This window comes from Falco peregrinus, chromosome 5 (genome assembly GCF_023634155.1).
Source record: "Falco peregrinus isolate bFalPer1 chromosome 5, bFalPer1.pri, whole genome shotgun sequence".
NCBI classification, from domain to species: domain Eukaryota; kingdom Metazoa; phylum Chordata; class Aves; order Falconiformes; family Falconidae; genus Falco; species Falco peregrinus.
In genome coordinates, this window is record NC_073725.1 from 37,408,499 (window position 1) to 37,435,069 (window position 26,571).

General features: G+C 37.1%; 1 protein-coding gene across 2 annotated transcripts in view; it reads left to right on the plus strand.

Moving 5' to 3' along the window:
• SLC25A13 (solute carrier family 25 member 13) overlaps positions 1-26,571 on the plus strand; it is a 101,543-nt gene that overhangs the window by 51,497 nt on the left and 23,475 nt on the right. For both annotated transcript variants that reach the window (XM_055804708.1, XM_055804707.1), the window contains 8 exons: positions 5,789-5,935; positions 7,521-7,659; positions 8,513-8,606; positions 8,778-8,862; positions 11,048-11,132; positions 11,584-11,742; positions 18,390-18,442; positions 19,486-19,566. In XM_055804708.1, the coding sequence (XP_055660683.1) occupies positions 5,789-5,935; positions 7,521-7,659; positions 8,513-8,606; positions 8,778-8,862; positions 11,048-11,132; positions 11,584-11,742; positions 18,390-18,442; positions 19,486-19,566 (843 nt within the window). The remainder of the gene's footprint in view (positions 1-5,788; positions 5,936-7,520; positions 7,660-8,512; positions 8,607-8,777; positions 8,863-11,047; positions 11,133-11,583; positions 11,743-18,389; positions 18,443-19,485; positions 19,567-26,571) is intronic.

Sequence of the window (26,571 nt, forward strand, 5' to 3'; positions counted from 1 at the left end):
TTCTTTTTTTCTTGTTTACACAAGTATGTTAGTTCACAGTAGGAGGTGGTATCATTTTGATGAGGAATAATTAAGATAATGCTATTGAGACAAATGTTTCAAATTGACTTTGTAGAACAGAGTCTAATTAATTTTGTATGAAGAGGACGTCAGGTATCACATGATTAAAACATATTCCCTTAGGTTTTGTATTGACTATTGTAACTCCTCAGTAGCTGAGACATAGACCAGTTTTGTGACAGAATAGTGTACTAGAACCTCTTTTAGATAAAAAAGCAAATATGTTACTTGATTAGGAAAGTGCCTCTGGCTACATATTCTGGTGTTACCGCCTTACAGCTACAGAATAGTCCCTGTATATGTATCCCAGGATGTATGGATTAAAATCACAGTCATAACAGAGTACTAGACCCGTTTGCCTCATGAATCTGTTTAGAGGTCTGAAGAAAACCCGAAGAAAACCCCAAAATGAAAAAAGGACATTTTTTTGCCAATTTAAAAAAAACACCAAAAGTGTGGGGATGGTGAGAGAGGTTAAAGCCACAGAGCTAAACCAGCCTGTAACCTCATGGCTGGGTATTTGGAGAATTTGAGTTCTTCCTTTGTGTCTTTGGGTTCTTCTGTGTTTCTTCTTTGAATTAGGAAAAGCAAGAGCTGAGGCAGGAGTTCTCTGACTTTGGAGATGAGTCCTAACTGCTAAGCTTTCTCCTGTGGAGGGGTGTTCCTTTTTTCTTGTCTGAAATTACTTTTCTTGGATGTGATCACATTCTCAGGAAAGTTGTATTTGGTTTTGGTGTGTCTTGTCCCTGCCTCTTTTTCTTTCTTCCTATTTTTTTTTTTTTTAACCTGGCTCTACTGCAAAAGTGAGTATTAGCTAGTTGCAGTGTAAAGGTTGACAGAGGAAAAAGTAGCAGAGTAAAAGGTTGTGTTGGAACATGTCAGTGGTCCTCATGAGGCAGACAGCCCTTTTGGTGATGATCCATACAGGACAGAAAGAGGGAGGAAGAGCATAAACCTGGAGAAATAAGGATGACAATTCTGTGTGTCCTCTAAAGAGGTGAGAAGCATTCAGGAAAAGTTCTAAGGCTGCTAGTAAAGATGCTTACAGCATTGGTGCAGGCAGCAAGAACTTTCAAATAAATTAATTGTCTGCTATCGGGTACAGTCTGTTAGGACGCTCAGTCAGTCACCATAATTGGGTACATCTGTTTACCCACTGTCTAGAGCTGTAAATCTTTGCAACACGTAAGTTTCCCTGCTGACTCTTGCCTTGCAGCATTGTGTTACAGATACTGAAGTTTGGGTACAGTAATGACTCTTAACACAGATTGGAGAGTTAATGTTCACAGGCATAGAAGTCTTCCTTTAAGCTCCGAAACCTTTGGTACTCTGACAACTGACATTCTGCCTGTGCGTGAGTCAGTCTTCTTGGTAGGATGTCTAGACCTTGGACCTTAGACAGCAGGAGACCACAGTGGATACCAAATTACCTTTCTGCATTCCTGATGTGTGAATGCTCTTTACATTGTACTTAACATGGACCAGATGGTGTTCTAAGTTGCTTCAGGTACTGCTTTGTAAGTACAATGCAACTTGCAACTTTTAATGAAATAATCCAGCTAGATTCAAATTCATTTACGTTGGGTCCTATTATGCCACACAAAGTTGTTACATATTCATTATCTGTCACAGCATTTGGGCTAATCATCACTTCTGGCAAAGCTGAAGGTATGTGGAAAATAACATTAGTATATTTTATCCATGCGCAAGATGGATCTCTTCTGGCTTTAAATAAGAAGAGTTTAGATGGGAGTCTGAATATTTATATCCTGCCAACACTTTTTTATCTATAGTGACAGAGATACCCAGAAGTATAGCATCCAAACTGCTTGGCTCGAATACAGTTAGCAATCTATTTGCATAAACCCAGAGCTCAAGGTGTCTTGGTTTACCCTGCTTCTCATTTTGCTAGCTTACAAGCAGCTCATGTATCTCCACTATATACCTGTCACATCTGTATCTGTTTGGATATGGTCATGTTCCATCATCTTTTCAGTGGCAAGTCTGCTTCATGAAGAGCAACATTGGCCCCTTTCTCAGCACATACAACCTATTCTGCAGGATGAATTTTAACATGTTTATGTGTGGGCCTGGTAAATCCATTTCCACACTGTCTGGGAATTTACTTGTGCCCAGCATATTAGTTGATGAAGTAGTACTCTTCATAATTGAACCTCGGGATCTACTCCAGTGGAAAGGATTGTGCTGTATCTGATGACTTGTAGACCCATTGGGATGGAACCCCAACATAAATTTCTATCTAAGTGGAAACTAAAGAAGCTTTTAATGAGCTGTAAGTGAAAGCTGAGAAAAATCTCTAGATAGGAAACAATTTAATGAAAATTCTGGTGCCAGTGTGCCTGCCATGATGTGCAAATTAATTTTTCACAAAGTCTTACACTACCTGGGGCAATTCTAGAGTTTCAGCATCAAGGGAGAAACTTGTTTTCGAAGTATATCCAAGTTTACAGAAAGTCTAGTCAGAGAAGGTACTTTAGGATGTGTAATTTGTATTGCAAAGCAGTGGGGATTGTATTTCTTTAAACAGTCTGTCTAGGTAAACAATACTGGACTGAAATAGGTGAAACAATAAAAATTACTGCAAATCAGATAGCATCTCTGAACACCATGACTTTGCTTTATTGGTTTTCAGTTTAAGGTGGTATTTTTAATACTAGCTGTGTATACACAGCATAGATGATGTTACGAACATCTCATAAAGATTTCCCTGATAAATTGTTAGTAGCTACTGAGCCTCATTTTGAAACATAGTCATGCTGTGAGATGTCTCAACTTTAAGGCTTGGAGACTGAGGGAATAGATAGCCTTTCTTTTGAGTTAAACACTTTGAGTTTATTATGTTATTATGCAGGGTACAGTGATTAGAGAAGTCACATCTGTCTGGTTTTTTGTGTGACAGGTTTTATAGGTAAAATTTAGTTTTGAGACTGTGTTACCATGTAATGGTCTGCATGTTCTTACATGCTGTGTTGCTGCCGTGGTCAGGTTTTTGAGAACGTCACATGGCTGAAGGTCTCTGTGCCTTTTTCTGCTTGGTGCAACTGGAAAATGTGTAGCACAGCTCAAAATAACCATAGCCTGAAAAGACCCTACCTTTCTGAGAAGGTGGGATGAATCTTCTCTATTTGCAGTATACTTCAACCATTTCATTTCTGAACTAAGGAGGAGGTGCAAATGGGGAACTCCCAAAGACTGACATCATCCTATTCAGCTTTGTCTTGCTGTCTTATCAACAGCTAAGCAGCTCTTTCCTAGCTCACAAGAACATAGGCAAATGACAGCACTGAGTCCTTGACTGTGTTTAACCAAGTGGGATAAATTCTCTGTAGTGGTTTCCACACGTACCAAAAGGATTGAACGAGTCACGTGAGGAAGGAGAGGATGGGGTGTTTTGGCTTGAACTCAACTGTAGTACTAACAGACTTTTTGCAGTTAGCTGGGTGATGACAAGAAACATGCACTTAATCTTTTTGGAACATGAACCCTGCTTTGTTTCTGTGGCTGAGACATCGCTGTCAGCCAGGGTCCCACCGATGGTGTGCGTACCTCCAAACTCGCTGATGGGTGTTCACAGATGGTGACACATTGGACTTCTGCAGGTGGTGATCAGGTTTTTTACTGCATTTTAGTGCCGGATTCTGCCAGCAGCTTCAGTGGTTAAAACAAATCAAATGAGAGAAGAAAACAGCAATATTCACATTCAGCAACATTACATTCTCATTTAATCCTTCTGCTAAATGATTTTTTTTTCTTTGGTGATACTGCCACTTAATGACAAACATTTTGTTTGTTTGTTCATATGTTTCCACCTGCCAGGTGGTGAGTATTTAGGCATACAAGACTTATTATACCTAACACCTCTTCAGAGCTCTCTGCCTCCTGAGTAGCTGCCTGCCTCAAGCTGACAAAGTTTTTTTTGTTTTTGTGCACCTCCCACCATAAGCCTCCCAAAATTGCTTGCTTTCAAATTTCTGTTGAAATTATAGTCACAATTGGGGTGAAGCAAGGACTTACATGGCTGCATCCAGCCAGAGTGAATATTATTGCTGAATGGTAACACCTCCACATAAGGGGCTGTAATGTAAGGGAAACGTGACAGAACTGAAATTGTAATACTTCAAATTATAACCCCCACAAGCATTTCTCATCAAAAGCAGAAATTTCTGAATAATTCTGTGAGTGAAATGCAATGTTGAAACATGGATCGATCAGTCCTTTACCCCCCTGCCCCTTTCCTTCTTCTGCCTAATATATTGGGAACTTTTCATCATACCTTTCGGGTCAGGGTACAGTGGTTTAATTAGAAATTAGGGCTAAAATTGTAGAGGTCAGGAGGCTGAAATGAAAAGACAAGCATGGTTTGAGTGGCAGCGTGCATCGGTGGTCGGCGTGAGCTGAATGAGCAGAAGGAGGGATGGCGGCTGTGCTGCCAGCAGGTCTGATCCCACAGTGGCTGAATTTGCCTTTCGCCCTTCACTCTCTGTTCCCTTGGATGCTGCTGTGAGATAAATACCAACTTACAGGAGATCATAATCACCATGAATACATTGTGCTGGTGATTCTTGGCTTAATATGACTTTTAAAGCATATGTTTGCAAATGTAATAGAAATAGTAGGATAGCATCATGGTCCACTGCAAGACTTGCTTAGTATTGTTGACATACTTTTGCTCTGATTCCATTTTCTGAATAACTGAGTTTGAATATGTATTCAGACTAAGCACTGTATTTCCAGTGAAGAAGTTTTTATAAGCCTTTTATGAAAATTTAAAGGGAGGACATGGCAACGACTTGTTTTCCTCCATTCAGCAAAGAAATACAGATTGGGAAGTCTTAACTGCATCACCAAAAGATATTTCTGGTTTTGGCAAACCTGTAGAACTGAACAAAAAATTCATATGTATTATCAAGTTACTATCTGTGCAGGATTTTTCCTTTTAAATGAAAAATTAAAAAATAAGAGAGTAGTCTAACAGTAATTTGTGAAAAAAGGGTGTGGGTCACAGTAGGAAAAGATAGTTTTGGGAAATCAAATGCCTTTGTTCTCCTCTCAGGGGTACATTTGAATCACAAAATGAGATTATCAGGTGGTTGCATCAGATAACACTTGTGATTGATCTCTGCCTGTTACTAGTGCTGAAATATTGAGAACTAGCTTTCATCAGTCATGATACAAGAAATTCTACGTTAAACTGCTGGTGTCTTTTGCAGATAAATAACTTTGTTTTAAATGAGGATGCTTTTTGAGGGGATGCTTTCAAGATTAGTGGGTGTCTACATGGAAATCTCTGATCCTTGTATTGTACTTGTTCAAGAAGTCGTGAATACTTTTACAGAAAGTATTTTGACCTGCTGTGACACACGTAACAAAATGGCTAATGCATATCATGGGACATTTTAGTGTTCATGAGTGGGAGATTACCTGCACTGGTGTGTTGATACATGTCCTCATTTTTCAATTAAATGAATTGTGTGACCTAATGTCCAGACAGCAAAGAAATCATGATGGTTGTCATAGATACTGGGCTCAATGATGGAGACCATTTATGCCACTGGTAGAAAGGCTGAAAGTTACACATACAATATCCAGTTAAAATTAGATTACGTATAATTGTGTTTTGTTAAGTGTGAGGTATCTTGTATATAAAATCTATTAAGGTGATGATTTTGAACTTAACTTTTGGGTTTTTTCCCCCATATGTTTTCAGGAGATACAGTTAGAACATGCAAAACAAGCTTTTGTGCAGCGAGACAATGCTCAGGCTGGAAGAGTCACCGCTATGGACTTCAGGGACATTATGGTCACTATCCGGCCCCACATGCTGACACCATTTGTAGAAGAATGTCTAGTAGCTGTGAGTAGTTCTGGTATCCTAACTGGCAAAGACCTGAGATACAAATGTGGGATTCCTTTTTTATGTACCTTGACCATGATACGTGGCATGTAGTCCAGCTTACGGATGCATGTTTTTATGTTTAGTGGTTATTATCTACACATATAAAAGTTAACCCTCATTGCAGAATACGTACCCTCAATGTTCCTCATCATATGAGATAAAAGACTAAGCAGGTAGGTGGACCTTAGTAATGGCCTACAAATGTAGAGTTTGCCTGACTATTTCCAGTCACTCCATCACAGTAGACTTGTGTCAAATATGTTAGAATGCCTCTGCATCCCATTTAGGAAGTCATCCTCAAAGGACTTGCTTTGTAATGTCAATTCAAAGCTCCCAAGTGTCATCTCCAAGAACATGGGACAGTGTATGAACTGGAACATCAGCCAAGGACATTCACTATATATTAACTGATAGTTGTTACGCTTGAGTGTATGCTTTTTTTCAGCTTGAAGTACCTAAACCAAATTAAATATTACAATTCTGCAGTTTCACTGAAGAAAAAACAAAGGTACATTTGGTTTTCACCACAGTTTCTAATCTTGGGAACTTGTAGCAGCACTTTCCAAGTAATCCAAAGTCTGGCCGTATCCAGGTTTAAAGAAATCTGTTGTGCTTTGATTTGCAAGGGAGGATTCCAGGGAGATGCGTGAAGTGATGAGAACTGCATACCCTGGACAGAATATTGGAAGAAGCATAGAGCAAAAAGCATAGCCACAAGACTTGGGGACTGACAACGAGATCTGATACTTTCTTTGTTGATTTTCTCCCCAGTCTTGTCAGCTTTCTTGGGTCATATACTCTCACAAAACATAAGATTTTTGATTCTCCTTCAAGGTCAATTAAATTTTGGTAAGCTTATGTATTGTTTTCAGAAATTTGCTTCATCAAGAATCATGTACTTTAAATAGGGAATTGGTCCAATAGTTTTTCTATGTGCAGCCCCAACACCACTTTAAAATAAAACTTCAGGCTCAGTTCACATTTGAGTATGAATAACTGTTTGAACCTCATTGTTCCCATTTTGTTTGACTGCCTGATAGAAGCCTGAGAGCTTACTGCTGGTTTTCCATGACTTGAAGTGCCTGTGAATTTCATATTTCAGTTGACCTTTTCCAGAATGCGTTTTGATTTTGTTAAAATTTTCTGTATAGTAATATACTTTACATGTAGAAGTAGATTTCCTCATTACTAGAAATAAGCCAGCTTATGAAACATTTCCAACTGAAGCACTACTGAAACTTGAACTTTGTAAATTACTACTGGTTATGTTGTTATAATCCTGCATATGTATTTGTTTAGGTTTGTAGGGTGGGGAGAGTTTTACATTCTGGTTATGATTAGTTTCAGTAACATAAGAATCTTTCATAGTTTTCTTTATTTTGCAGGGTGTTGGTTTCTTTTTTTTTTTAAAGCAAGCCTTTTAAAGAGCAAGTGCTACTGTTGCTCTTGCAAAGTAACATTGTTTGAAAACCTTTATTTCAAGATTTTTCTTAGTCTGTAACAGTCTCCTTTCTCTTTTCTTCTTTTACTGTCTCTACTCTAGGCTGCTGGAGGTACCACTTCCCATCAGGTCAGCTTTTCCTATTTTAATGGATTTAATTCTCTCCTTAACAACATGGAGCTCATTAGAAAGATCTACAGTACTCTGGCTGGAAATAGAAAAGATGTGGAAGTCACTAAGGGTTGGTAAAAATGATTGCAGTCTGGAAGTATCCTTGAGCATTTGGTTGGGGTGGGTGGAAGGAACGACCTCATCTGTATACTTTTAAATCTATGGGAGGGGGAGAAAGCCAGCCTCGTTAGCATTCCTTGGTGCACCACTCGGTTTTGTACACTGCTTTTGGAGTCCGCCCTCCAGGTTTTTCATTTTGTTTCAATCAGAAAAAGGTCCTAGTAAACTGGCAGTGGGGGCAGGGTGAAGAAAGCATGTAAAGATATTTAAAAGTTTAAAAAACTTCCTAGGACTCCTGCCAAATTGGCAGCCTATTAAAGTGACCTTCAAGGGTAGTTGAAGAATTCCATAAACTTGTATTGGCGGCACAGTAAGCTGATCTACAAGCTTGGAACAAGATGTTATCTGCTATATCTAACCACTTTTATAGATAATACCCCGTGCAATGCCAGAGTTTCATTAATGTGGCCTACTGGGACTGTGCCTGAAAAGTTCCACATCTCTTGACTCCTGGTTTGTTTTTTCTGTTTGCTTTTTTTAAATTTTTTTTCCCTCTGACCTGCAACTGATTGATTCCGTATGTCAAATATCCTAAATCCTGCTGATAGTGCTAAGCTTTCAGACCAGAGTGTTGTACTTATTTGCATGAAGTATAGACCATTTAAAACATACATTTATGTAGTGGCAGGAGCACTTTTATGGTGGGTCACTTTTATTCCCTTCTCCCTCCCCCACCAGCATCTTCTACTTAACACTAAAATATAAAACAACTCTGGGGTGCTCTGGATTATTTGTTCTGGTTCGATTTGTTGTTTGTTTTTTTTTTGGTTTTTTTTTTTTTCTATATTCTTATTCTGTTGCAGAGGAGTTTGTTCTGGCAGCTCAGAAATTTGGTCAGGTTACACCCATGGAAGTTGACATCTTGTTTCAGTTAGCAGATCTATATGAGCCACGGGGGTAAGTGGAGAATTATCTGTCCTCTCCTTTCCTCTCCTCTCCTCTCCTTGGAAGGAGTGGGAGGTGGTGTTGGGGAACAGGGAAGTGTAGTGTAGTAGCCGCATGCAGGTAACTTCTTGTGATCTGAAAGCCCATCTCTAAGCAAACACTAAGCCGAATTAATTTCTTCAGGCGCATGACGTTAGCTGATATTGAAAGAATTGCTCCTCTGGAGGAAGGGACACTGCCCTACAACCTGGCTGAGGCTCAGAGGCAGGTAAGAACAGAAGCCAGTATGATGCTATTACCTGTTTCCAGTGCCAGGTAAATTGATAGCCAACCTTCTCCTGTGTTGTCAGCCAAGTTGCTTCTCTCTTGTGTTCTGTAATAATCTGCGAGGAATAACTTCTTGTTAGAATTTTGTTAATTTAAAACATCAATTTAAAAACTTGTCATGTCTTCTCCCTCTCTTCTCTTTGCCCCTTTCTCTTGGCCTGCATTTTGACAGGTTAAATGTAATTTACTTCAGAAAGATAAAATGTACGTGAGTGTCATCCAGCCATCCAGTAAATATTAGGTGTATACCTAATTAAGGTGTTAATGTTTTGTGGTTCTGTTACTCTCTGTTCTTTTTAATGAGGAAAGAAGACTTCCTGCTTCCAGTATGGATGGCAAATTCAGCATATAGGCTATTAAAATGGCAGCCCTTGTTCTGAACACACATGCATGTCCCTGGCTTCAGAATATTCTCTGCTTTGCCTTGTGCTCTGCTGAGTCTCGAAATAGAGATGATAGATTGTCTACCGTCATAGTTTCAGTAACAGCATTAATGTTCTCTGCATTTCCAAAAACTAAAGGATATTGACTTCGATGGCACAACAGCGAATGAAGTTTGGTTGTGTTTGAGGCAAAAAGAAAGAGGAGTGGTTTTTAAATGTCAAAGCTGTTGATCTTTTAGTTTTCATGTTATTCTAGCATATCTTATGTTTTCATTGACACAACTTCTCTACAGATAGACTTAAAACTAGCTCTCTGTTTCTGTTTCTTTCTGTGTCTATTTTAAGGCAGTCTTAACTTTGTGTCTTGTGAGACCAAGGGTTTTTTTGTTGGTTTTTTTTTTTTCCTGCTCTGGGTCTGTGCGGAGACGCCAGTTTGACCACAATGAGTTGATGCAGGCTACATTTTTAGGACTACCAGGCCGTAAGCCAGGCCTGTGTGTCTGTGTACCCATGTGGCTCTTTTGCTTCTCTTCTTCTCCTCCCTCCCCTACATGTGAACGCCCCCACCACTGCTCCAAGACAGTACCTAGGGTGGCGGTTTTCTGTTTGTTTGAGCAGTGACTAAATGTTGACTATCTTGGGTTGAATTCAAATGAGTTGGCTCCCAAAAGCTCATCTATTCCTAGAAGACTCCTTAAAGGAGTTAAAAGCATTTGCATTGGACTGAATATCAAGTAACATCAGTTACAATAGGTGGCAGTAAAATGTAGCCAAAGATGTGGTGCTGAAAGTAGCAGCTTCTTCAATTTTAGCTTTGGGGCCAGTGTCTTTGTTAGTATGATTTATGCCATTTTATGAGGCTAGGACATATGAACCTGTTTAAATCTTACCATTTCTTCTGCATATGTGTCCTACCTTTTTATTTTTCCATCCAGTTCCTTTTTAACGTCAACTGCTTGATGCTGAGACTGAAAAGATTTTCAGCTACACTGATCCCTTCAATTTATTTTCAGGCCAGCTCTACCTACCTTGGAATATTAGCTAAAACCTAAACCCATTGTCAGGAAAAAATACATCCATGTTTTTATTTTGTTGTTTTATTTTTAGTATCCTTAAAAAAAATTACAAAAAGTGATAGTAAGTATGGAAGGCTTAACGCCCGTGCAGAACTTCTATTTTTCCAATTCTTTCATTAGATAGCAATTTGACATCTGGAGCTCTTCTGAAATTTATTTTTTATTGGGTTGAATCTAGCAGTCACAGACGGTGAGCAAAATGAAATTGTGGGGTCCTTTATGAAACGTTATTTTCCTTTAGCTAATATGTATGAACAATGATTGCATACTTGTTTTGATGGCCTGAGAAGTAATATGTATACCTGGTTTTGGCAACAGTAGAAAGAAATTCCAAACTGGACTTGCTTTTAGCTGTAGACAAATGAGTGACTTAAGATGCAATATGTGTGTCCTCATACGCACATTTAGACCATTGATTTTGGAGTTGTATAATTTTGTTGTAGTATCAGTCTTTCTTTTCTTTGCTATTCCACTCTGAAGAGGCTACATTATATGGCACTTAGAAATCAGTGGAAAAGCAATAATAATGGAAAACAAGATCTCCAGTGTACTGTGGGATTTTTTCCAGGTATCTGTATACTTATATTTGTCTGATTGTGAGACATTCTTTTCAAATACGATATTCTGATTATTTTTTTTCCTTTTGTTTTAAATCCTGCCTTGACAGAAAGCTCCAGGCGATGTGTCTCGACCTATACTCATCCAGATTGCAGAATCAGCGTACAGGTTTGCCCTTGGTTCAGTTGCTGGAGGTTAGTCATGGCAGAGCAAAAGAGTATTCGTCTTCTCTGGGTTTTTTCTTCTTCTGCCCTTTTTCCCCTTCTGCCTTTCATTTAAGTGTGGAAGGCTTCTCTGTCTTTCCCTTGGAGCTGTGTCTAAGGGATGGGATGACTATAAGATTGAAGAGGAAGGGGTCATCTGGTCTACAAGAGTTTTGGAATTTACAAGCCATTGGAGTTTGCAGGTGGTGTTGCTATCTGATTTGTCACCAAACCAGTTTCAGAAGAATCAGATTAATAACGAGGTAGGGCCAGGAAGTGCTTTTGGTTAAAACTGTGGGAGGTACTTTAAAGTATCCAGAATATAACTTGGAGAAAAAGGTGTCAACTGATACTTGAGATGTAAATGTGGAAGATGACAGTGGCAGTCAAACACTGCAAATGCAAAATCCTGTTTTCTTATAGCTTGATTTTTATTTTGCAGCTGTTGGAGCCACTGCAGTCTACCCAATTGATTTGGTAAAAACTCGAATGCAAAACCAGCGCTCTACAGGCTCTTTCGTGGGAGAACTTATGTATAAAAACAGCTTTGATTGCTTCAAGAAAGTGCTACGTTATGAAGGTTTCTTTGGGCTCTATAGAGGTAAGTTTAAGTTAGTATGTAGTAATGATAAGTAATGATAATATATATGCAAACTTCTTGATAATTAAAACCTCATTGTAATGAGAACATTTCTGTAGGACATCTCTGTCCTTTCCTTCCTTGTCAGCAATAGGGCAACAATAGCAATATCCTACAGAAAAAATACACTGCTAGTCAAGTTTTAATTTCTTTAGTAGTCCTTAGTACCACCAAGAATGTTTTGCCCCGTTTGGTAAGAAGTTAGATCATCCATTTTTAGTTTTTTTGTTTCAGTGTTCTTTCTTATCTATTTTCTTTCTATTTAAAAACATTGAAATATAGAGAAAATACGGTACCTTGTTATTAACCAGATCTCTTTTTGTGATATCTTTTGTGACAAAAGCGTCTCTCTGAACCAGTTGCATGTGCTTCACTAATCATTGCGAACAGTCGTCAAGTCTTATGTATACCTCTTCTTAGCTTGTCACTGTTAAGTCAGCCAGAGAGATTAACTGGGTTTCAACCCACTTAGGTTTATATACGTAACCAATACACACAATGACGAAGTTAGCTGCTCCAAACTCCCCTTGTAGTCAATGGGGAAAGCTCCAAAAGCTCATTTACTCTATTCAGGATGTAAATCATCCTCACTTTGGGTATCTTAGGTAAGTGCTTGCAGTTACATGGTGGCTTTTTTGATTTATTTTGTCCTTGTCCCAGTTATGGCATCAATGTTGTAAGTTCAGATAATACAGGAGTATTCATAAGGAATTATGAACTACTGCATGAGACTACAGTTCTTCTCTGTCACAGAGGTAAAGCAAGTTATATTTCTGGTATCCCAGTTATTGAGATCTCTTATTCCCCTCTGGCATATTCATGGGGGAGGATTTGAAACTTCTGTTAGTGACCTCATTGTTAGCCCGCTTGCTTAGAAACTTCTTTTAACTTTTGAAAATAAGAATATTGTAATGACAGAAATTAATTGCTAAAAGCAGTTGAGTCAGAAATAAAGAATGGAGGATTTCAGTAAAATATCGTTCTGATCTGGCAAAGCTATATGCACCTGAAAAAAAGTAACAGTTTGTAAGACAACATGTGAAACAACATTAAAAGTAAGTGGTGTGATACATGTGCACTCTAACGTATGACCCAAGTTACTGGAGGTTGGCTAAGTAGCTCCTCTGCAAAATACAGACTTTGTAATTATTTCAGCACAATTGGAGATGGGAACGCTCAGTTATTATTGACTGAGTTTGAGGCAATTTTTTGAGTAGGCCTAATAATTTAATGAAGAGTATTGACATGGTTTCTATTTTGTAAGAATTAGAGCAATCAGAATCATAAAAAGTCCCAGTTATTGGCTAAAGAACAAAATGTATTCCCTGCAAATGGATGACTGCTTTTTCCAGGATCCTGAAAAAATAGATATGCATAATTCCACTGTTATGTGTTTCTGTCTTACCAAAACTCTGAAGCACAGTGATTTTTTTTCCACCTGGAAAAAAACCCTTCAGAAATGTCATAAATGCTTATTCTTAACTCCCATTTACTTGTCTTGGTTTTGGAACGATTTTTTCATTGGCAAATATGGAACCTTTGTTAGTATAGCTTATCCTCCCATTCCCCATCCCCTTTACTACTTTTCAGGCTTCCAAGGAGTATGGAATAGTGAAATCTCACTTTGGTGGAGCTGAATTTCTAAGCCCTGGGCAATAATCTCATTTCTGGATTATATAGTAGAAATCGCGTGATGGCAAAGAACACCATCATTTCAGAGGCAAATTGAGACCTATGTTTCTGCAGATTCTCTGTTTGAAGGGCACCCTTATTTAACTTCTCTTTTTAAAGAGTCAAATAGAGAAAGCTGCTTGAAAATCTGGAGCTTCCTCTGTGCAGTTCTACAAATTCGGGCTGTTGCTTGCTTTCTAAGGAGGTAATGTGGGAGAAGGCTGAGCAATAGAGTGCAGAATAAAGGTTTCCAGTTAAGCTTGAAAGGACAAGAAAATTTGAAAGGAACTTTTTATATCTTGACCCAATTTAATGCAGTAAACTTACAGTGAGAATCATCTTGCTCTGGGCTTAAATACTACACTAGGTAAGACAAACTACAGAGCGCATTACTTTATGCTGCTCATGGGTAACTGGTGCTCTTTCTTACACTGTGGTGTATTCACAGTTAAGTAAATGTGGGGGTTTGTCCCCACTGGAGGAGGGAGTAGTCATTGGTAGAGTTCTGCCACTTAGCTGAATAGTGATACAAGCCTTTTAAAAAATACAGTAGAAACATTTGGAGCAGTGGTCCCTTTGTCACGACGCACTGCAAGAAAGCAAGCAGGAATTATAAGCCCTACTCTGAACTCAGCCATTTCACATATTTTTGATACAAGGCACATATTTTCATCCTGTGAACTGGTTTTTCTATTTTGTATCGTTATTTTATTCCAAACTTTCAAAGGACAAACCCACCATGTTCTAAACCACCATTTCAGATAAGGATAAATTACACCATCTTGTGGATATGAAGAGACGACTAAATTTTGTTTAATATCAGTTCGTTTCTAAGGAAATCAGTCTTTCCACTGGGAAGATACATTGATTAAAAAAAAAAAACAAACCACCAAACCCAAACATGATATAAACCTCTGTAGAATCTTTAAAATATGCTTTTTTTGAATGCTGTGTTGTTAGATACTTTTTTTTTTCAAGAGTGTACATCTGAACTAAATTTTTAATCTGTCTCTTTCTCAGCATGGCTGAAAAGACTACACATCTCATATACCTATAATTTACTGTTGTGTCTACATTTATACCTGAAATACGTATTTAGAAAATCACAATATTTATATATATGCAAATATATGAACATTTTGGAAGCTGTGATTTGTCAACATCTCTTCCAACTGATGAGGTCACCTACATTTCTTAATAATAACTTTAATCAGAAGTCCATCTGATGAGTCACAGAATAATTCACAGTCTTAGGCAATGCATCTAGTAATTTCACCTATACTTGATAGAAATTTTATGAGAAATTTAAGTACCAGAGATAAAATGTAGTTCATGAAAATGTTCAGTAGCCATGCTGTTAATGCCACTTCTCCCAGAGGACGAAAAAGACAGGAAATGCCGTGGAAGACACTGTCACCGGTGATCATTAACTGTTAAAGAACTTGTTAATTTCTTCTGATGGTGCTTCTAGCACTGCAGTGACTCCACATGCCATCTCATCTTAGATTTTAATCATTCATTCATCATCCAGCTTCATTATGACTGCTGGATTCCCATGCTAATGATACAAGACCATGGCAGAAGCTTTCCTCCAGAAGTATGCAGTGAAGTACCGTTTCTGTAGAAAGGAAGTACAAGCCTACTCCTACCCAAGTCAGAGCACAAAATTCAGGAAATTTCCATTTCCAGTTGAGGGAGCTGTGCTTGAATGGCAACTGGTGATTAATTGTCCAGTTTCTCATGTGAATCCTGTAATAGAAAAATGTGGCAATGTTCCATTACCACCTTTCTATCAGATGTCCAGATTTTTTCAAATATTTTATCTACACTGAGCAACAACTCCTTCAGTCAGTCATTTTTTTCTAATATGAAAGGGAAATCACATCTGTTGCACAGTGTAAAACTGAAGTTTCAGTGTTAGATGTCTGAAAAAATACTTCAGCCAAATAAGATATTTTTTTTTTTTTTACTAGATGCAAGCACTACAGCTGGGCTGGATGAGCTGTTGCATGTATATTCACAATGTATTTAGACTGGTTTCAGAAAGTAACTTGTATGATGTCGTAAACAGAATACAGTTCTTAGTGCTCTCTCTCCCATATACCTTCACCTTCCCATAGAGTCCTGCTACACAGTGTGTCAAATATGAAGTGGTGCATGGTAATTGCTACTAAAAAGCCTTGGATATATGAAAATGGGTTGAATAACATGTTTACTGTGTACTGTACTAGCAGGCTGCCTATCTGCAAAATGAAACGTATGCCACTTATAGCATCAGAGAATAACATTTTTGAGACACTGTCAGATGTTTCTAAGCCTGTCCTACATCTGTGTATGTGTCATATTGCTGATCTCCTAATGAATAGTAACACTGAAAAATTTCTAGCATGTCAGAATAACCCCAACAGAAAAATGACATTTTCATATGTGTACCTTGATGTGCTTTCTTCCTTCCAAAACTTACCACCTTTATCATGTTCAGAAATCTTTCAACAGTGTTTCAGGGCTCCCATCAAAACAATAAAGAAAAGAGAATTTAGTTTGGATGGTCATAACCTCTAGAATGCACAGGTACCACTTACAGATGGCTTTATTACATAGGTATGAGGGCAGATGAATAGTCCCTCTACCTTCCTAAGCTGCTGGATATATAATGCTAAATATATACCAAAATTCTGTGTGCAGTAGGGAGAAAAAAAAGAGAAAATGCGCTGGAGTTTTGATTGTTCAGTTGGGGTTTTGGGGGTGGTTTTTCTTGGGGGTGTTGTAACATCTGCCTTTTCTGTTTAATCTTTCTCTTCTACATTAAAGTTTTATGGAAAGGTTTGAGTTGTACCAGTTTCATTCAGATTTGAGTTCAAAAGGAATGGAGCATATGGGGAAAAAATAACTTGTGCCAAGATAAACATGTTTTTCCTGTGATTTTACAAATGCCTTTAGAAATGCAAAGTCTTAGGAGCTGAAAAATGAGAAATAGTAAAAAGGCCATCTTCAGATCAATCTAGTGAAAATTTCTCTTGCTTATGTTGCTTCCAAAACTAGAGGTTCATACAGATCTCCAACTGGACTATTTTTATGATTTTGTATCTTGATATTTTAGAATGTCTTTTTCTGTAATTTATTTGATACGATGTAACTTCAAAGTCATGTTATATACAGCTTAGGTATAGTAATACATGCATACGTGATTTTAAAATTTATGATCTCCAGCTTCTTTTGGAATGACATGTCTGCTTACAGACCTGCTCTAATTCTACTGGATTAGGTTTAGGATCAGATAGTGTGCTTGTAAAGTAAATGGAATCTCTGAAGATACAGATTCATTATCCATAATGTCTGTACAAAGCTATACATGTCCTATAGTAAGGTGTAAGTATCATAGCAGTTACAAAGATAATTTTGTCTGTATAAGGCTAAAACGGAAAAAAAAAATGCTATTCATTGTATGTCCTTGTGTTTTCTTCATAGTGCTACAGAAAACATAATATTTAATTACACAGTTTTGACTGTCTTAATGGTTTTTTACTGAAGTCTGAATTCAAGTCACCTGTGCAACTAAAACTGAGAAATTCAAATCTTGGAATTTAACTTACTCTGCAGAATCTCTTTTTTTGAGCAACTGTGTATGAACTGGGTGTTAGTGTATTCTTTTGTTTGAATATTCAGCCATATCAACATAGCTGTCTTGGGCAAATGTTAGATGTGTATGTGTATCAGCTGTATATGCAATTAATTACTCTTTTTGGCACTTGAAAAACAAAAATGTTAATACAGGTGCAAAATTTTAAAGGCATTAGTATATAAATATGACTGGCCCTCCTGTTGCCACAAGCCAAATAGTTATATTCTCCAAGTTCATTTCCTTATTAAGAGCATCAGTAGTAACCAGTGAAGCTGATGGATCATAGCAGGATGGAATAATACACTAATCCAGTGCACATATGTTTTTTCTCTTTCTTAGTCTGACATTTAGCTCTTCAGGAAAAGGCTTTTTGGCACATTAGCTCTTAAGAGCTGAAACCTTGATTGGCAGCTTTCCCCAAAAATAAAACCATGGAGAGGTGAAAACGCCAGGTTTTGTAGAAGGTACCCAAAGGTGCTGCCTGAGTTATTAAAACAAAGGGGGTCTGCATCAGGAACTCTAGCTAAGGTGATTTTTTTGCATTTCTGAATAGTGCCCTAGTTTCTTCATGCTGATGAATGCTTGCCAACACCATTCTAGCCCCAGACTTAGTTGGTAAGCTTTGCGTATTTGTAGGTTGTGTTTTCCAAAAATTCACAAAGTATCAACCGTTCACTTCAAGCAAGTGAAGCTGATGGAGATTCCCGCTTCCAGTTCTGTAGTGCATCACTTCTAACACAACAAAATAGGAAATTCCATACCTGGGGAAAAACTTTTTTTGTTTTAAGAACTGTTGAGTTTGCTGGGCAAAGAGCTCAAGAATGCAGTCATACATGTTTGAATGTTTTGCATTATTTTGATTCCTATCCTCTTGGGTCCTGCCATCTAATGCCATTGGTTTTGCCAGAAAAAGGTACTGCGCTCACGATCTGCATTGAATGCATCGTGTGTCTCACAAAATTAATCAGTAATTCTTAATTTTTGTGTGAAGATGCAGAAAATAGATGTTGGTTTAGGACAGAGTACTGAAATGTAGTTGGCAAATCTGTATTAATGTTTAAGTGTAAAGTAAGCTAATATCACAGATTTAAAAAAGCTAAAGTAACAAATACATATAGGCAGTGGTAGCACTTGAAGGGGTGGCACAACGTTTGTTTTCAAAATTGAATGTTTAAGTACTGTCATTAAATATAGTAACACAAAATTACTGTAAAAATTGGCTGTTTCTGCGTGGTGATCTTTACGTGTATTTGTTGATTTGTTTAGTTAAAACCAAGTTACTCAAAGAATTGAATTCTCTGTTTCCATGTTGCAGGTCTGTTACCACAGCTATTAGGAGTAGCACCGGAGAAGGCCATAAAACTTACTGTAAGTTTGCAAATGGATTGTTTTCACATTTCTCCACATCGTAAAGTTCTTCTAAGTACAATTAGTGTGTTAAGGATTTTTTTTATCCTTAATGTGTCAGAAACATGGTAGAGTGTATTCTATCATTTTTTGCTTGATGCAAACTTAATTACAAAAAGCACAAAGCAACTGTGTGCGTCTGATTTGTGAACAGTGGCATACAAGTCACATGCAGATATATGCTTGTACAGTTTAAGAATCTTACTGAAAACTTAGTTTTGGACTCGCTTCAAAATATAACAAGCTTATTCAACTTGTTCAGCTCGTCTGCTTGTTTGTAAATAGCACAGGCCTTTGGTTTCTTTTCATAGCAAAAATGAGTAATTATTTATGGGACTTGCAGGGCTTTTTTTTTTATCTCCATGTGGGTCCTGTATGTTTAAATCTAGCGCAATAAGAGATAATATGAGCATGTAGTGAAGTCTTGGTAAGAAAGGAACTTGCTTGCATGCTTTTTTTTTCCCTGTAAGTGTTTTACTTCTGTAATTTTGTTGTTTCTTGAATGATTTTAAGGCACTGAAGAATTTCTTATTATAACCCAGTCCTAATGTATTGGTTATTCACTGATAAGCTAGTGTTCACCAAAGCTAGTAGGATGCATTTAAAAAAAAGAAAGGTACTTAATACTATTAATTGAATTACTACTGTGTTAAAATTTATTATTGAAAATTCTAATATTGATTTGAAATTACATTTACATTTGTAAATGTAATGAGCATTTCTAAAATCTGAAATTATTTTATCATTAATTTTCAGATAATTTTATTCTTTCATTAGCGATTGTTACTGTTTTCCAATAATAATTGTTTGAATTATGCTGCATATCTTTGTTAGAAAAATGTAGTCAGCTTTACAGTATTTCAAATAAAATCTAAGACTTGTTTGATATCTGTTAGTTTGTTATCTTCATGGATGTATCAGTTGCACACAATTTGCAGCTGATGAGTGTTTTCTCCGACCCTTTAATTTATCATCTTTCCTTTCATAAATGTTTGTTTTTTAAGGTTAATGATTTTGTGAGAGATAAGTTTATGACTAAAGATGGCTCTGTCCCACTGGCTGCAGAAATTCTTGCTGGTGGCTGTGTAAGTATCTTTCATTTCCTTCATATGAGATTGATGAAAGTGCACTGTGTAAGATTAACTGTGCGGACTAAGGCTTCTGTTTAACCACAGATCTGGTTCAAGAGCAGACTCTACTAGAGCATCTCAATTCTTTCCTAGATAGGCCAGCCGTTCTTGATGAAAGGGTAAATGTTTCTGTGCATCGTGCCTTTTAACTGCACTGTATAATTCTCACAGCTTAGAGTTTGTTTCCTTAATAAAGAATGTGTCTTTATTCATGTTGGTTGTAGCTTACGGCCTGAAGAGGATTCATGCTAACCTTTCCAGAAGTTAATAATTAGTTACTACTTTGTGGCACCCACTCTGCCACGTCACTTCTTTCCTGATGTGTTATTGCACCCACTAATTTTCACTTTTTGCAGTGATACTGGCTTTTTGAAATGGCAAAAACTACTCATGCTTCTTTGAGTTCATAGCAGACGTAGGCTGTGTAATGTTAACTCAGTACATAATGCATTCCTGAGTGTAGGCTGTATTTAAAACCCGCTAAGTATTTAAGAGTGTTTTGCTTGCACAAAGTAGTATCTTAATGAACAACTGGCATATTACTGGGTAAATGATAATACTTCATGGTTTGGTCTAGTTCTGTCTGTTCATATTACAGCTTACTTTATCTGGTGTATTGATTTTGTTCAGGCAAATGTAAATACTTTAGGTAAAATGAATAGTTGTTCAAAGACCAGTGCACTTTAGAGATAAAGAACACTGTTTATTTAAACCAGCTTTGATCACTGGGGCACAGCAATTTTGGTATATTTTCAATCTATCTTTGTTTCTGCTGTCATAAGACAGATGAGGTCACATTTTCAAGCAGCTTCTACCTGTGTCAAAAACTACAGAGAGCAGCAACTTAAAAACAAATGCTTGTGTCTTAACCTCACTGGGTGCGGAGATTTGTGCTGTATGTGCTTGCAGAGAGCATACTATGATTATCTGAGCCTCAGGGTGCAGTGGCTCAGTTGCATTGCAGGCTGAGAAGCCCTGGCTTTCTGTAATTCTCAGGAGATGGGGCAGGATTTGGCTGCTGTCTCACTGCTCCTTCTGTTTGATCATTGACCTGTTGTAGACTGCCAGGTAGGATCCCCTTGTTCTGTAACTTTAGGAGCATTCAGGGGAGGAAAAAAAAGAAGGGGAGGGAGAGAAGAATGTGGGTCTCTAAAGCCCTAAATAAAAAGCATGCTGTAAATGAAGGAAAAATGCAATAAAGTGCTTGCAGAGTAAAAAGTATTTGCCCCTTACACTAATAAAAAGTCTCATGAACATAGCAGCCATAGAGAATTCAGCAAAATTTTCATTTAAAATGTCATTTGATCTAGAGTTTTTATTTTTACAGACTGCTGTGAATTTTTTAATGCAGTACAAAAAGCACTCTTTACAGAGACCTGTCATTCATGAGAATGCTGCAGCAAGCTTTTTGCCAGTAGTTCATTGTAAACTAAGGATCTGCTTTAAGAGATAGGTGGTTTGAGACATATTTTAAATGTGCTGTAAATGTTGGCTTGTCCTATTTGGTATTTGAAATACATATTAACAATGAGATGCTGCATAAAGTTGTAGCAGTAGACGTGCAGTGGCAGAATGCCCTGAGTTTTCTTTTAACTGGAGCGCTCCACTTAAGGGCATAGTCCAGTGCCAGGTAGATGGGTTGCAACTTGCCTTTTCTGCAGGTGGTCTTTGGGCTTTTTTTGTAATTTTAAACCCAATTCAGACTAGCAACAGAGACTCTCATTACAAGTGTTGCCTAGTTTTTTGGGGTGAATTTTTCTCTCATGGTGTAAATATATGCATAAAATATAAGGTGAAAAGACAGGCTTTTTCCTGTAGCTTTCAGCATTGTATTGGGCTAACTTTTTGTCCCCATTTAGGCCAACGTGAAACGTGTGATTTCACTGTGGGAACAGTAAGGACACCGTTGAATGGTTTTGAAAATTTTCAGCCTTCGATTTTTACCTCATTTCACGATGTAGTAATCACTTACGTGAGAGGCAAGAAGACAGGAGTGTGTGATGTGTTAGAGTCTAAAAAGGGGCAGCCAATTAAGATGAATTTTATAAAAGACACATGCCCTATTACCTTCCGCTCTCCACATCCAATTCTCAGCTGTGATTGTGTTACAAACACATGTTAAATTGTCCTTCTTCTGTGCTTTTGTTTCCTGGGAGTGTATTCATGGCCTATGCAATAGCTTTGTGCTGGGATGCATTTTAGATTTTGATGTTTTAAATACCAACCCTGTGAGTACAGTATAGCATTAATACCTAAGAAAGGGAGGAACTGAGCAGATGCTTGGATGGCTTAGGTTGTTCAGTAACACAAAGGGCTTTGAAGGGGTCAGTATCACCCGAGTAGCTCCACTCTGCTGTTTGCCCAACCATTGCCAGGCATTGACTTTTGAGTCCCCAAGGAGTTCACTTTGCATCATAATTACTGAGAATTAGTACCCATGACTGACTTTTGCACTTGTAACTAAAGCTGATTGTTTCATTTGAACAAGTCTTTTTCTGTTTTGTAAACTGTTTTCTCTCCCTAACAAAAAAAAAGAAAGAAGAAAATAGATCTTTTGCTTCGTGACCTTGTGGCACTTAGTTCAGTTAACAGCCTGTTTCATAGCTTTTTATTGTGTGAAGATGAAAGTGATAAGTCGGTTGAAGTTATTTTTTGTGAGACCCCCAAGAATATACTTAAAAGTATTTATAACCTTTATATGTTTATACAGGATCTTAGGGAGGGTTGTTATGAACATTGTTAACTCTGAATTTCCATCTCCTTTGTTTGTAAGAAATTTTCCTGTTGACTGTGGTATTTGTTACCCATACAAATTCATGTAACTTCCAGATTCCAGAACAATGCCCGACACCCACCATGAACTCTGGTCTTTGCTGTTCATTTAGCACTTCCATCACTCATGTGGATCCTATATAGCCCTTATTGTTATTAGACTAGTAAAAAGCTTCAGTTCCAAGACATAGTGTAACGATACTGTAGAGCTAGGATCTGCTGAGCATCTGAACCACAAATCTGACTTAGTCTCCTTGAATGAAAAAGTGCACAAATATGCTAGGTTTCATTTCTGCTAATGCTGTAACTTACCTTCAGGGATTCTTTAATAAAAGGATGATCTTGAGTAAGCTGTAAATAAAACTTGAAATCTTTTTTTTTTAGAGCGGCAATAATTCTGAAGTTTCTGTAAGCTTTTTTTACATTGTTTTTCAGTTCATTTTATATTTTAAATAAAAAATAATAACTAGTCATACCGAGATTAGCTGCTTGCTTCCTTTAAACTTAATTCACTTAAAAGCTTCTGTTAAAAGTCACCAGATTTTTTGATACGGCACTGCTCATTATTCTTATTTTTTGAGTTATATTAACCAATTGAAAGCTTGAGTTTGTAAAATAATATTTTTGGGATTTTGAGGTATTGCCTTTAACACTTAAGCTTTTAGATGAGACAGTCATTTTACTTAGTTCCTTAAATAAAGCAGTTCCACATTTAATTGAAAGATTTACATTGTGTGGAAGTAACTGGGAAAGAGATGCAAAGATGCGAAATAAAGAGTGATCATAAAACACACAAAATATTAAGAAAACTGGAAGTATTATAGCGTAACTAAAAAGAAAAAAGCTATATAATATATGTTGCCTTGTCTGCATACAGTGATACGATTACATAGGTAGATCGGAGGCTTAATTTCAGCAAGAAAAGAGAAAAACATTTTGCTTTATTAACCTTTCCTTCTGCTCTCCCTCCTCTTTTTGAGCACACACAGTCTTTTCCTTCCCAGCTGCTCAGTGTGTGCTCACTATTAGCCAGTTTAAATCATGTAGCACAGTACAATTACAGACCCCGTACAGATCTGCTTCTATTTAAGTTGTCAAGACAATTTTAGGCATGTTTCTAGAGACTTTATAGTAATCGTAATAAAGTTAAAACATATTGGACCTGCTTGGACAACATCAGCTCTGCTATGGAACGTAAAAATCAGATACAGTTAAGATGGAGTTCATTTAGAAGGTGCAAAATCTTGCCTAGAATTAATTTTTATAAAGGAATACTATGTGAAATTCCAGATGAATCGTGCCAAATAACTGATCAAGTGCAAATGGTTTTATTAAGCTACTTATAACATTTATTTTATGTTTCAGAGAGTAATAAAGGTAAGTCCACATCTGAGCTGCATTTTCTCTGTGGCATCTCAGTAGAGGCAGAGGGTACATGGACTGTAATTCCCACACTTCTTGTTTGCAAAAAATGACATTTCAGAGCTGTAGGCTAAAGGAGACTGAAGGTGTCATTCTTGCTTTCATTACTCAGAAACATAAATCTGATAAAATTCTGTTCTGTTTGGCAAGGGAGGGTGAGCTATGGGTAAAATGAAACTGAGCATTTATGTATGCCAGGGGAAAAAAAAATCTCTCCTTGTGTATCTGAAAGAAAAGAAAAGAAAAGAACTGGTATCACACAGAAAAGTTTTGGTATCATTTATTGAGGTAGTTAAGTCGTGATGGTCTTCTTGATGATTGCTCATATTGGCTTTGAAAGCAAATGGCATACATACCTTGAACTTTTAACAGATTTATTCTCAGAGGTCTATTCTCCCTGCAGTCAGGGTATCTAACTTCCCTTACTTTCAAGGGGACTTCTACCTGCATGTGTAAAAGCCTAACATTCATGTTTCTTGTTTAAGGGAAGATTCAGCAGCTCCTAATACTTTTTTTTCCTCCTGGATTAAATTTAAAGCAATTTTCTTTTTACATAAAATTTATGTTGTTAAATTAATTAGATTTAAAGTATTTAATATAATTAATATATTGTAACAAAATATACTGTAATTAATTAGGTATTTTTTAAGTGTCTTTTTCTCCTCTGAACCACTGTAACTGTAGTTATTTTCAGCATACTGAAAAGAATGTAAACTAATTGTAAACCTTTGATACAAAAAAAAACCAGCTAGATATGGGCTTAAATTTAACTTCATGTTTGCAAATCCATTGTATATCAACACTGCTCTGTTTTAATTGTCTCTGATTAATTTTCAGCTGATCTTAGATGTAAGTCTTACAGTGAAGTTTGGGAAGGATCATACAGTAATATGATAGCCCTTCCAAGAGCTTGTACCAAAGGGTGGGGAAGTTCCTGTTGTAGAGATCCTGCTTTTCTTTGACCTCAGCCCATATTTCCTTGCAGGTCTGAATATTTCAAAATACAGTTTGCTGAAATTTTCACCCAGTCATACCTGTTTAAACTGGCCTTTCCTGAAAGGAGTAAGGAGTTATGCAGAACATGATTTCCCTGTGGTTTGAATTTTGCTTTTGGATTAGTTAATTTTATTTTTTTTCCAAGGGTATTTTCCCATAATAAATTGAGGTGCTTTCCCCTTTTGCTTGCCCTCCCCTCTTCCTTTTCATTTCCCTTCTCCATTAAAAAAAAAAAAAAAAAAAAAAAAAAGAGAGAGAATAAAATTTTCAAACTGTAAACCAAGGAGGAATGCATAGCTTTTAGGTTGGTATGTTTCTGATCGCAGAACTGAGCAATTCCGAACTCTTAAAAAGCCTATTTTTTTCCAACAGGCATATTTACTATTCTTTCCATTTGAAACGTGGGTTTTTTTTTCCTATTATATTAGAAATAATGACTGCAGAATTTTAAATAAGCATACATTACAGTTCAAAAGTTTTTGGGGTTTTTTTTTGACAATTATATTTTATTACACATCCCTTTCTCCTATTACTACTTCTTTTACTGGCAGTAAAATATTTTAGTGTTTACCAGTGCAGGTTCAAAAAAACCACCAAAAAACAAAGCCTCAAACTCAAATCAGGAATTAAAATCTAGCTTTCTAGGAGAAAAAGGAAGATATTTATGGTGTCACAGTAATTTATGATGTGACCAAGAAATAATGGGTCGCAGTTTTAATACAGCTACCATGTCTTAAGGCTTGAAAGGTCTGTAAATCATTAAATGATTCTACAACTAGTCAAAATAGACAAGTAGAGCAGACAGAGCCAAATGTTAACATATTTGACAGGACTGTAACTTAATTGCTTTTATAATGACAATCAAGTAGACTCCACTTTGATTTTTTGGCTAGGCTTCTGAGAGGTGAATTAGCTATAACGTGAAAAATATCAAATCTACAATTTTAATTTTTTTCCCACTGCGGACTTGATCAGTGCTTATAAACAAACCATAGCCCTGTTTGTTTCTGTTTAGCCAGGTCATTAATATACTATTATAGGACAATCGTCACAACTTGTATCCGAGTCTTGGAAATCTGTCTGAAGCAGTAGCAGAAACGTTCTTCTGTTCAGACTAATTGCAGTTCTATTTATGAGCACTTTTATGTGAGCATTTGAAGGAGCTTGCTTTACATTTTATGTACACTTGGATGTTAACAAGACTCTGCAATTCTATCAGCATTTGCTGCTTGAGCTGCCCAAAGTAAAACCTTAGCCAGATCAAGAGAAGGCTGTCCTCAGAAGGCAAGAAAGATTAGCTGGAGAGAAACACTGTTCTGCATGAAAGCTGTTTCTGTGCTGGGCTGGTCAAGGTAGTGAAAAGTAGATGACTGAGGGCTCAGGAAATCTCCTCGTGATCTGAAGAAAAGGTATTTACTATATGAACTCCCATTGCTAAAGAGCATAATCAGAATCCTGTATAGATAGGACCACAGAGAAGAGGACACAAAATAGCATGAGATGGCTTGTCTGGATTTTTGAAGCCTGGCTTTATTGGAAAAAAAAAAAAAGTTAACATAGAACCAAGCTTTTGAGAACCCAGTGTGTTTTATCTTTGACATACAGCACCATGTAATTAAGGTTTTTTTGAAACCCTTGAAATCTGTAAGAAAAACAGCTACTTTGGACAGATGTCTGTTACTCGGTGGATTTTCTGGTAACAGGCAAGTCCATAGCTAAATCACTTCTGCAGCAGCTCAACGTAATTCATCTGATGCTCTTGGGATCTTT